We start from the raw sequence: 13,115 nt of genomic DNA, 5'->3' as shown, positions 1-13,115 counted from the left end.
GTGTAACCGCTGCATTATTTTTGTGAAAATAAATCAGCAGTATTGTTCAAAGTGGCCTCTTCTGGTAGGTGACCTTAGAAGTGATATTTGTGCCTTTGAGCAACCACTGGGAGAATGATGCTCATCCTGTTCTGGACAGGAATGAACCCCCCTAGGACCTAAAGCAGCAAAGCTGGGGGTGGGGTGGCTCCTAGAATCAAGCTTTGCTACCTCAACCCCAATAGCCTCTGTGATGAAGAACATCCTCCATCTGCTGAATCTGACGTGCCAATTCTGGCCAGAGATTGCCTGGGCCTGGTAATCTATAGTAACATTTAAAATTGACTATGGTTTAAAGCATTATATTTGGGGCTACCCTTAAATGCTATGTGAAACTGTAGTTAGCTCAGAACACAGCTGCAATGACCAGACTGGATGTTGGGAACAAATTTAGACTAGTGCTTAAAGAACTGGACTGGCTTCTGGTGCATTTCTGAGCACAATCAAACATGTTTGCACTTAATATGGTGGATTGGGACCTCTAAGCAGTGGTGATGCCTTGTTTATGGAATTCTGTCTCCAAAGACACTTACCTTTTCAGTATCAGTCGGTGTGATCTGTTTGTTTTCATAAAGATTGTTTAAAGTTTTGAGTTTTCAATTATTTTAATCTGTTGCTTTTGATTGTTGGCCTTGATTGTGCTTGTTTGATTTTTGTATAGATTCTTATTGATCCTTTTCGCTGCAGGACAGTGCGCAGATGGCATTAAATAATACTAATAAAGTGTGCGTGCGTGCATGCGTTTGTTTAAAACCGGTCTGCATATCAAAGAGGCCTAAAATGCAATCTCTTACTGAAACTAACATTCAAGACCTTTAACAGTCACACTATAGGTTTCTCTTGCTGGAGTTAAGTGATTGCTTGATACTAAAGGTATCGTAATTTAATATTATTATTTTTTAGTATACTGTTTGATATAGGCACCACAGAGTAGGGACTGACCCTCACCATATGGGATTGGCATGGTGTTTAATAATATAACGGAATTCTGTAAAGTAAAACTGCCCATCTGTCTTCACAGGGCACTATACCACCTGCACTTTAAACAGCAATAGACAGCAGTATGTGAAATGATGATGATGATGATGATGATGATGACAGTCAATTGAGAGATGTCTGTAATGTCTTGATGGAACTCTCAGTTTCGATTTTCATTTGTGTGTGTGTTTCTTGGTAGAAGATCACAATCTGGTATGAGGGTAAATAATGTGGGATATTTTTTTGTTTGCACAATATTAGCTACTTTACAACTGCATGAAGTACAGACAAGCCACAGACAAAGGGCTATTCTTCAACAAAAACAGCAGAAGAAGCTGTGGTTGAACATCTTGCCTTAAGTGGACACCAGCTGCTCTTTCTTAATTGGTTTGTTTCTTGACTTACCAAGGCCTCTGCTGCTGTTCAGCTAGGGAGAGGCAGAGGGTTAAAGAGCCCCTTTACCTGTGTCTGGAGAAGTCAAATGTGTTGCTTAAAAAAAAGAAAAGAAAAATGGATTGAGCTCAGGCTGTGTGTTGTGGCTCCAAATGGAAAACCTAGAAGGAAAATGTGGACTGCTGGTTTCCTAACTCTCTAAACAATCCAGCATTAATCTTGGTCTGTGGCATCATTGTTCAGGTCATTGCTTTTGATTTCTCTTAATTGCAGGATGGAACCCCAAAATTCTATACACATATATACCAACAGTTATTCATTATTCCTTGATCTGAAGGGTCAGCAGATTTTGATTGCTTGGTATTTCTGCTGTCCATCATTGACCCTTCTCTTCCTCCAAAAGGGGAGAGCAAGTTTTCTCAGTGATCTAATGCTGAGCTTTGGGGCCCAGCATAAGCTCCCTCATCCTACCCAGTTCTGGACTGGGCAAGGGGCAGGTGGGGACTTTGACCTTCACTCTATGGCTTTGAGGACCTTGGAAGTCAGTGTGACATCTCAGTGTGACTTTGGAGAGCCTCCAAAGTCAGTGCAAGGTCACAGAGACCATCTGCTGTTCTCTCGACTTGGGTAAAAAGCGAGTGCTCTCAGCAGAATTAAAAAATGGCAAGCACATTTGTGCCACCCTGCTCTTGAATAATATTTTCATTTGTGCTTGATTTTGCCGTATATGGGTGCTTTCATGATCAAAAGCAGCTTGCTTGTGACATTTAGGTCTTTTTTCCCTAAATAAAAAAAATCAGCAATCTTCTGTGTGCGGTCAAGACGAACCCAGTAATTTCTTCTTCCTTTCCTTTTACAGGCTCTCTACAATTCAATCAAAAACGAGAAGCTTGAGTGGGCAGTGTAAGTATATTGTGCAGAATTAATGAGTTTTAAAAATGACGCCTGTTATGGCATTCTGCTTGATATGCAGGCAGCATATGGAACAGATTCTAGATCTTGCAGAAATCCACCTCAGCAATCCAGGGGAGCAACCCACCAAGTCCTCTTGCATTCATTTGCTGTATAGTCATTATTCATTCAGGAGAGCTAGTACAGTATGCCAATTAAGAGACCGAGCTGCAGTGGACTTGAAAGGTCACGGGTTCAAATCCAGCCCAAGCCACGAACTCATTAAGTGGCCTTAGCCAAGCCAAGCACCTCTCAGCTTCAGTCTTTTCTTCTATTTGCAATGTAAGGATAATAATGCTGACAATACCTTACAGTAGTGTTGCAAGGATTACTGAAGTATGTTTTGTGAAGCGCTTCAAATACTGTAAAACAGACATTTGATAGGCAAGATTATCTAGTCCAAACCCCTGCAATGCAGAAATATGCACCTGTCCCATACAGGGATCGAACCTGCAACCCTGGCATTATCAGTACCGCACTCTAACCAACTGAGCTATCTTCTCTCTCTCTCTCTCTCTCTCTCTCTCTCTCTCTCTCTTTATGGTCACCTCTCAATCTTATTTCCAGGACTGTTCCCAGAATAAAACAATTAAAGTGCAAATACAAAACGCCAGTAAACTAAAAGTCACAGAATCATAAAAGCCACCACTGAGAAAGCCCCGCCCCGCCCAGTAGCCACCTGCCTCACTCAGCAAAGTCACTTGCAAGAGACCCTGCTCCAAAGATCTTCATGTACAGCTAGATGCATATGGAGACACGTGGTTCTTCAAGTTCTCCCTCTCCTAAATCATGATGGGCTTTATAGGTTCAAACTTTGGGGAATGGCATGGCTCAGTGGTAAGAGTATGGATACAAAACGCCCCAGGTTCCAACTCTGGCATCTCCATGTAGGACTGGGAAAGACGTCTGAAACTCTGGAGACCCACTGCTGGTCGATGTTGTCAGCACTGAGTGAGATGGACCAGTGGCCTGACTTTTTATAAGGCAGTTTCTGATGTTCTTAGACTGCCACATTCAGTTGAATCTGGAAATGGTTCATAACGCCCAGTCCCAGTTGGTGGCCTCACACTACACTAAGCGAAGTCTTCAAACTGTCTTCAAAGTAAGCCTCATGTAGCTCATTACAATAATCCTGCCTGTAATGTATATGTGATTTTCGTCTCTCAGAGTACATACACTCAGGGCAGCTTGATGGTTATTGCCTCCTCGACTCCTGCCCTCCCTTTTGCCTAGTCACTTGTGCTCAAGCACTGGAGACGCTTTTTAATTATTGTTGCTTTTTGTTGCCGTAGTAACTTAACAGATTTATGGACTGCTTCATAACATAAAGCCCATTGAAGTGGCGCATGAGATAAACAACAAAATAAAATTCAAACACACAACTTCTAAAAGCAAGAAAACAATTTATTGAGAGATACAACTGTGCCACAAATGACTGGGTCATTTCAGAAAGCCTTCTTAAAGAAAAATGTCTTTAATAGGCATCTAAACATCATGACAGTACCCCCTGCCCGTACGGGCCAGTCTTGACAGACTCTTGGCTTGTGCGCTCATCTCACTCTAGAAGCCGGGAGCCGGTGCCATCCGCAGGCACTTCCGGGTCACGTGGCCAGTGTGACATAGCTGCTCTGGCAAGCCTTAGGTGTCTCCTAATTTCGGCTTGTGATTGATTGCAGAGAACTGGAGCTATGACACCAAGAACCTGGTTTCTAGTACAAGATGAGCACACCTCCGGGGCATAGAGTGCTCTCAAGGGAGCCCAGCAGAGAACATACAGGAGAAGGCAGTCCTCTAGATACCCTAGTCCCAAGTTGTTTAATGTGTATCCAGAAATCGCAGTGTGCCTTTGTTCCTTCCCTTGAGATTATGCAATTGCTCATGTTACTGGTTGAGGGGGAGATCATTCTACTGCACTGAGTTTTGTTGTTCCAATGTGAAATGTGTCCTTGATGGATTCTTCTCATGGCACAGTTTCAGAGTTTCTACTCTGCCTTACAGTTGTGCTGTTTTGATGGTGTTTTATGGGAATTTTTTGAAATAGTGGAGATGGCACATCAGGAAAATGTGCTGATTTGTGCATTTGGACCTTAACTCCCTGGTCCACAGAACACTGGATGAGCTGTCCTCAAAGCTGTAACAAGAGTGCAGGTTGTCAAGCCCTTATTATATCATGAAATCCACATGCCTGCTGTTACTCCGGCTAGCAAAACGAGTTGTTAGCGATGAAAGGCCACTTGTAAGGGTGGAGGACATTTTTATTTGGCTCGGAAACTTCATCTTAGAGAGAGAAATTAAATCCTCAGTTAATCTGTGGCAGCATGAATAAAACACGTGCTTAGTTTTCGGCCTTTTATCTTCCAGGACATTGTGTCAGAACTTGCTGAGTAGAAAACACGTCTCGGGTCAGATTTCTTCCTGTTGGCTTGTTGTCTCGTGTTTGTCTCTTGATTAACTATGGATAGCTTGACAACGAACTGATATCAAAGATAATTAATTGCGGAAGGCCTAATGTACCCCACTTCGGCTGCTTTCAGGAAGCTAACAATTGGAATTCAAAGCCAAGCATGAGGAGTCCAGTGTCTGCCAAGACACTTTAATCATTCCTCTCTGTCATCCCTGCTTGCTTGACTTCCTTATGACGCTGGTGCTTTCTGTAGTGAGAGAGAATCGTGGCTGTTGTGTGAAGGCTGTGGCAGAACAGAGGATGTCAGTTTAAATGCAGCCGTGCCCATTTTGATGTTGGTAAGAAGGCTGCTTTTATGGAGGCAGCTTTCGCTGCTCTAAGAGCTTTCAAGTTACACCAACTGCAGTGGAACATCTGCAGGCTCTTTTCCTGCACTGATGGTGGTTTGCGGGATGAAAGATGCCATAATTACCCGTTCAGTATTACTGAGTCCTTTGCACTCCCATGACAGTAGCAGTCACTATCAAATTGCTCCTGGTGATAATGGAAGTTAATTATTATTATGATGTATTATTATTTATATAGTCCCATTAGTGTACAGTTACAAAGGGGAAAAATAGGCAAGACCCTCACTTCAAAGAGCATCCAATTAAAAGCAAATGGCGGGGGGCAGGCAGGGTGGGAATGAGAGGCAGGGATCACTTTTGGGATAGGGGAATGTGGGCAAGTGCAGTTACATTGGTACCTAAAAGCAGATCGCTGGAGTAGCTGTGGAGTAGCTTCAGGATCTTCACTTATATCAGCTGCTGCTTTTGACATCATGTGGTTTCATCACTGTTGAAATCAGCTGCCAGCTTCCACTGTCTGAACTACCCTGTCCTTCATTTAACCTTCATCCATGTACTTAAGAGTGGCCACAAGAACTTACCTCCCTGCTCCTCTTTCTTCTTCTCTACTGACGGAGAAAGCTGTTTCCTTCTCAGTGGCACTTACAAGAGTACCCAGTTTTCTAGGGCCATCTTGCTTGTGATAGCATCATGGAGTAGAAACCAGCCAATTTAGGACACATGTGTCATCATGGAGACTTTGCCCTGAGTAACCAGGGAAGGTGGAGAAGTGAGAAGGCAAATGACCAGGATGGGGGAGGGGGCAGGGTGTAGCAGAGGATGACAGAGGGTGGGTAGAACTCTGTGTTCTTTTAACTATACCGTTTTAGAACAGTGCAGTTTAGATTGCAGTTCCTTTGCCAAGAGCTCCTCCGTAATGGGGAGGAAGCCTCTCCCCTACTACCTCAGTGAAACATACCTCTCAGGCTTGGACATGGGCTTTGCAGGTTCATAATGTTCATCACAAAGAAGAGGTGAGTGCATTAGGACCTTAATTCCATATTCCAAATTCTTTTCCAGCTCTGGAGCCAAAGAATTCTGGGCCAGAGAAGAATCTCTGCCAGAAAACAATTATTTGGGGCTGGAGCACTGGAACACAAGATTTAGATGGCCCTTGGGAAATGTAGAATCTACAGAATCAAACTTATAGGACTAGATCTTGTTTTGAGAGTGCCCTGCAGCTCAGTGGTTGGGCAGATCCTTTGCATAAAAAATACTTCCAGCATCTTTGTCTAAAATGGTCTTGGCACTAGATTAACAGGAAAGACCTCTTTGAAGAGCCACTACCAGTCAGGGTAGACAGTGCTGAAGCAGATGGCCAAGTGACCAAAGTTAAATGAGGTAGCTTTTTACTTTGATAGAATCATGAGTTGGAAGGGACCCTGAGGATCATCTAGTCCAACCCCCTGCAATGCAGGAATATGTAGCTATTCCTTTTGGGGATTGAACCTGTAACCTTGGCGTTATCAGCAGCACACTCTAACCAACTGAGCTATCCAACCTTTTTGATCAGCAAGCATATTCTGTACAGTCTACACCACCCGAACTCCTGACATTATGCAGGTACTCCACACTTGACAAGGACACTTGTGGAATTACTTGGTTCTGTTTGGAGTAATTTATAAACATCTTAACATTTAGAGGGTAGAATTGCTTTTCTTGATTAGGGCCAAGGGGCTTGGGGAAATGAGCGTTAGCTGATAAAACTCGAAATAAGCGACGGCTGCTGTGTTTTTCTTCAACGGTTAGGAAGCAAAGGAGATATTGCAGAGGACTGATTTATCGTCCATCTATGTCAGACTCCTTAAGATGACAGAATTTCCACCAGGAAAGATGTCTTCAAAGGGTGCATTTTATACTTTAGATAGCAGTTCTGTTAATTGAGATCTGAGCTGTGACTGATTTCAGCACAGAGAGAAAGACAGAATACATGTATACCATATTTTTCGTCCTATAGCCCATAGGACGCACCTCGTTTTTTTGGGGGGGGAATGAATTTTAAAAAAAATATTTCCCCCCCCCAGCCCCCAGAACAGGCTGCTATCCGCAAGCCTTGCGCGCCCGGTGGGAGGTCCCCCCGGGCGTGCAAGGCTTGCGGACACCTGCACAAAGCACGGGGTGTCCTCCAGAGGGCGCCCCGTGCTTTGGGCTGCAGGCTGCTGCCCGCAAGCCTTGCGAGCCCGCGGGAACTCCCACCGGGCTTGCAAGGCTTGCAGATAGCTTCCTGAAGCCTGGAGAGCGAGAGGGGTCGGTGCACACCGATGCCTCTTGCTCTCCAGGCTTCAGCGAAAGCCTGCATTCGCCCCATGGGACGCACACACATTTCCCCTTCATTTTTTGGAGGGGAAAAAGTGCGTCCTATGGGGCGAAAAATGCAGTAGCTTTTCTACAGCGATGACAACAAACCTATCCCAGATCCAGGCCCTCCTACCAAGAAGGCGTCCAGGTTGTAGGCCTGAGAAAGGCCTGTTTTTCTCTCTGACCTTAGTGAGTTGCTGTCAACTGGAGCAAACTACATTGGGCTAGACAGACTCTGTATAGTGCAGCATTCATTCAAATGACTGTGGCCTCTCTCCACTGGTGCTCCAAAGTGAGCCCTGTGCCCTGTGGGAAACACTGTGCTGTGCTTCTATGGGTGCAGCAGATGGCTCTTACATTTTAGATCAAATAACAGCCCTCGCTCCCCTTAGCTGATGTCACTCCAGTAGTATTGGAACAGAATGAACTAGTGCATTGCTGATGAAACAGAGGGGGAGAACTTGTTGACAGTGAGTTGGACAAGAGGCGTTCTCTGTCTAACTGCTCTTGTTCTGTGCTTTAAACCAGAATCTTGAAGTTATTTGCTGCAGTCATTATTTGCAGGATTAAACCGAGTCAATAAGTCCTTGGTCAAAAATGTATGATATACAGAGAGCTGCTGCCCCTGGTTAGCATCCTGACATTTTGCCATTTAAAAAATGTTATACCTGGAATTCTACATGCCTTTACAACTACGTTCTCCCTTCTGTTCCTTCATAATCTTTACACTCTAGCGAGAGACATCTTCTTAACAACACCAAATCTGGCAATTTTTTTACAACAGTGGCATATAGCAGTGATGATGGGGATGATAGTATACCACCTTTATCTTCTAAGGATCTCAAGGTGGTGTATATGGTCGTCGGTCCCCCCATGTCATCCTCACTACAACCCTGTGAAATAGGTTAGGCTAAGAGATGGTGACTGGCCCAGGGTCATGCAGTGAGTTCCATGGCTGAGGGGGAATTCGAACCCTGCTCTCCCAGGTCCTAGTCCAACACTCTTAACCATTACGTCACACTGGCTCTGGTTACATGTCTTACATAGTTAATGCTCTCTTGGGGTAGAAATGTTGATACCAACGAATTAAAACATGCAGCCCCAGGGGAATGGTGCAGAGGTTTTGGTTCTGATTCATATCTCTAAATATAAATATATGAGCCATCCCGCTGAAACTAATAAGATTTCTTGCAGGTTTAAAATTAGGTGTATGTTAGAAATACTGCAGTTCGTTTTAGACCACAGCGCCTAACATGAAGGAAGTGTCTTTCCACTTACTTGGTAGGCTGAGGTGATAAAAAAAGTGTTCCTCTCCTTAATCTGATTTTTAAAAGATAAAGATTGCATTGGGCTCGCCAACTGAATTTAGGTGTGTGTGTGTATGTATGTATGTATGTATGTATGTAGGGACGCGGGTGGCGCTGTGGGTTAAACCACAGAGCCTAGGACTTGCCGATCAGGTGGTTGGCGGTTCGAATCCGCGTGATGGGGTGAGCTCCCGTTGCTCGGTCCCTGCTCCTGCCTACCTAGCAGTTCAAAAGCACGTCATGTGCAAATAGATAAATAGGGACTGCTCCGGTGGGAAGGTAAACGCCGTTTCCGTGTGCTGCTCTGGTTCGCCAGAAGCGGCTTAGTCATGCTGGCCACATGACCCGGAAGCTGTATGCCGGCTCCCTCAGCCAATAAAGCGAGATGAGCGCCGCAACCCCAGAGTCGGTCACGAATGGACCTAATGATCAGGGGTCCCTTTACCTTTACTATGTATGTATGTATGTATGTGTTGTTGTTTTTCCAAATTTGCTTTAGAGATGATGAAGAAAAGAAAAAATCCCCCTCGGATGGTACTGACGAGAAGGATAACGGAACTCAGTCGAAGTCTGGCAACCGCATAGGCAACTCTGGTAACCCTTTCCTGGACATTCCTCACGACCCCAATGCGGCTGTATACAAAACTGGATTCCTGGCACGTAAAATCCACGCTGATATGGACGGGAAGAAGAGTGAGTGCATTTCAATGAGAACTGTTTTCTCTACATGTTGCAATAGAGAGGGAGGAGGGGATGAAATGACCGGAAAGCTACATGGGTTCACAGCTGCCCAGTCCAGCTCACTTGCCCCCACGGCTGCATGGGAATGGAAGTAAAGGGTGCCGGCAGATGAGTCCAGGGTTTCAGAGCAGCCTTTGCACCTTGCAAGCTGGAAGGAGAATCGAAGGGACGTTCACACTGTACAAATCTATGTGAAGCTTACCAAGGAGGGAGCCCCCGGATGCTCAGAGCATTCTGTAAGCGAGGCCTTGTGTACAAGGAGGAGATGGGAGGGTTAGTGTAGAGCTCCAGCCCTTCCTCTCTGACTAAATATTTTTGCTGTTTCACCAGAGTTCTCCATTTCTCACCTGGCTATTTCTCTTGCACCCGACAAGCTGTAAGAAAACCCCCTTCCCCTCTCCCATCTTCACCAGGGCTTTCTTGAAGGGGAGGCCGATAACTTCCTATACCTATGATGGCTTCCCCTGCTTAGGCCTGGCTCCTTACTTAGACCCTAGTCCCTCACATATTCCAGCCCAGGCTACACCAAGCATGAGAGACATGACAAATGGCTTTCTCTGCACCCATTTTCATACCCTCCACCAAACTGAAGGGCTTTCTGTCACTGTCTCGGAGGAAGTGGCTTCAGTGAAAATAGGGCTGGCATATCAATAAGTAGCTGGTAGAATCACGAGTTTAACAGCAATGTTTCTTCCAAGGATGTATTCAGAGGGCCTTCTCGGTAGTGGCACCTGCCCTGTGGAACGCCCTCCCATCAGATGTCAAGGAAATAAGCAACTATCCTACTTTTAAAAGACATCTGAAGGCAGCCCTGTTTAGGGAAGTTTTTAATGTTTAATGCTGTACTGTGTTTTTAATATTCAATTGGGAGCTGCCCAGAGTGGCTGGGGAAACCCATCCAGATGGGCAGGGTATAAATAAATTATTATTATTATTATTATTATTATTATTATTATTATTATTATTATTATTATTTCTGTTCCTGCCCCCATATTAAACAAGGGGTAGATCCTGAACAGAGCACACTCTTGATTTATATTACCAATGGTTACTTATGCATATATATTTTTTGTCCATGTTCTACTTTGATAGCTCCACGAGGGAAGAGGGGATGGAAAGCCTTTTATGCTGTTCTTAAAGGAACTGTGCTTTATTTGCAAAAGGTAAGAGGTTCCCTGTCCAATACACTCCCTTGAACTCCTTGTTGGATGAGGAATAAAGGAGAGACGTTTCACCCTGTCTTCTTGCTTCGTTGGCTTGTATGTGTGTGCTATGCCCACAAGCCAAGTGAATGATAGCATGGTCTGCAATTACTTCACCTCTCTGAGGCGCTTTAGATGCCCCCTGTATCTGAGCTGCATTTGGCTGTTTCAAGGAAGGAAGCAGAAGCCGGAGTACTTCATCTCCACATACTTTAGGGCAGGAGCGGGAGGCCCTCCAGATGTTGCTGGTCTATGAATCCCATCACTCCTGTCCACTGGCCATGCTAGCTGGGTCTGATGGGAGTTGGAGTCTAACAATAATTGGGAGGGCCAGAGGCTCCGCAATATCAGCTACTCTAAAATGAGGCTGCATTTTAAATTGCATTTTAACCTGTATTTTAAATTGGTTCCCCCCCCCCCGCTCTCTTTTCCCCCTATTATGTTTTTACTGTGATTTTATTGGTGTTAGCCGCCCTGAGCCAGGCTCTGGCCAGGGAGGGCAGGATATAAATACTTATTATTATTATTATTATTATTATTATTATTATTATTATTCCTGCATTAAGGCCTTATGTGAAGTCAGGGGTGAAGATGAAGGAGCACATGTTGTCTCCCCAACCCCCCCCCCCCCCCGAGATACTTAAAACTTCCACAAGTTTGGGAAATTCTTCCTCTTTCCCCAGCACTGCATGTGAAACCTGGAAGCACAGGGTACTCAAAAGAGTGATGCATGTTAAGTCACAAACGTTTCCTCTTTGCTTGTTTCCTTGAAATACCCAGAACACCAAAGTTTTGCCATGAAATAGACACTATGTAATTAGCAAGTGCCAAATGTTTTCACATCTGAAGGAAATTTATGGAGACTGAGGCAGAGATAGAAGGTTACAGGAAACATTTTCTCCCATTATAGATGATAATCCTATCCCTGTTTACAATTAAAAACGAACAGATGGTACTCAGGTTTCTTTGTTTCTTTTTTTTATCCCAACTTTCCCAGCAACCGCATTTCATTCTAAGACAGAGAGATGAGCTCCTTTTCTTTTTGATATGTGTGTTAGCTAATCCCAAATTCAGCCATTACAAAAGCAATTTTTCAAATACTGATTTGAAAAATGGAGGATTTTAGCCGACAAGGCAATTGCAGGATTAATTTTTGAAGGAGAGGTCTTTAAGGACATGAATGAAAAGGCACGTGTGGCTTTGAAAAATTACCGAGTGTGTCGGAGTTTGCTACACTTTTGTCGTGGCCACTCGACTGCTCTTTGATATCTTTGGGTATTTGTTTTTTTAAAAAAGATAATGTTGTGCAGATGGGCAAATTGCTTACATTTTTCTTTTAAATGGTGGTCCATCTTCAGGGGAGGCTGCCCAGCCATGGAAAATGAGCTAATAACAGGAACATTTTTGAAAGATTATTGCTTGCAACACAGGAACCTGCCATACTGAGTGAGACAATTGGTTTGCTGATGGATCGAAACTATCCTCTGCTACCAAACTCCACAGTATTGTCAACATTGATTGGCAGTGGCTGCACAGGCAGGAGACATTCTCAGGCCTACCTGGAGATGCTGGAGTTTGAACTTAAGATCTTCTGCATGTAAGGCAGGTGTTCTACCAGCGAGCTATGACCCTTCCCAGCTATTAATGGAGGAACCCAAGGATAGCTCTGTTGGTTAGAACGTGGTTCTGATAATGCCAAGGTTGCAGGTACAAACCCCGTAAGGGACAGCTGCATGTTCCTGCATTGCAGGAGGTTGGGCTGGATGATCCTCAGGATATCTTCCAACTCTGTGATTCTATGATAGGTTCTTTAGGTAAGTTTTGATAATACAAGGCCCAACTAGTGAACTTCTAGACTGGGAAGGAGCTTGAATTCAGGTTTCCCTGTCTGATACACTATCCACCACAATGGTACCATGTTGACACGTTAACTTCATGGCACTGGGATCACTTTAGTGTGGCTTCTTCTCACTTCTGTGAGAGTAACATGAGAAGCTCTGAGCCGCTGCCACTTCTGGTAACTGGAACAACGTGGTTGTGGAAAATGAGCTCCAATATGGGACCTTTCCATTTAGGGCCAGGGCTTCTGACATAGCTTTTGCTGCAGTGGCTCTCACAACACGAAGGTGATGTGAGAGGAGCCCTAAGAGGAATAGAATTTGCAGTCTTAACAGGAATGAAAACAGCTTCAACTGTGGACTTTTTTTTCTAGCAAACATTTCAAGCTTCAACTCCTTTTTCAACGTGATAGCTTCAGAAAGGCATCACTTTGCCACCATCTTGCTTTATGACCTTGACTCAGCCATTTCACCTCTGGATGCCTCTGCTTTCCCGCTCAGTATTTTTTTAAAAGAAATGCCTTGATTCATCTCTGCTTCTGTAGCCTGAAGATTGTATCGGCCACACGCTTAGTCAC

At 44.4% G+C, this 13,115-nt stretch overlaps 1 protein-coding gene across 6 annotated transcripts in view; it reads left to right on the top strand.

Moving 5' to 3' along the window:
• PSD3 (pleckstrin and Sec7 domain containing 3) overlaps positions 1 to 13,115 on the top strand; it is a 157,201-nt gene that overhangs the window by 122,612 nt on the left and 21,474 nt on the right. For all 6 annotated transcript variants that reach the window (XM_083718576.1, XM_083718577.1, XM_083718579.1 and 3 more), the window contains 3 exons: positions 2,270 to 2,313; positions 9,256 to 9,449; positions 10,590 to 10,660. In XM_083718576.1, coding sequence (XP_083574702.1) covers positions 2,270 to 2,313; positions 9,256 to 9,449; positions 10,590 to 10,660 — 309 coding nt within the window. The remainder of the gene's footprint in view (positions 1 to 2,269; positions 2,314 to 9,255; positions 9,450 to 10,589; positions 10,661 to 13,115) is intronic.

The sequence above is a fragment of the Podarcis gaigeae genome (genome assembly GCF_964106915.1).
Source record: "Podarcis gaigeae genome assembly, chromosome: 17".
In the NCBI taxonomy this organism is placed as follows: Eukaryota; Metazoa; Chordata; class Lepidosauria; order Squamata; family Lacertidae; genus Podarcis; species Podarcis gaigeae.
The sequence above is the reverse complement of the archived record's forward strand: the minus strand, read 5'-3'. Positions and strand labels throughout refer to the sequence as shown.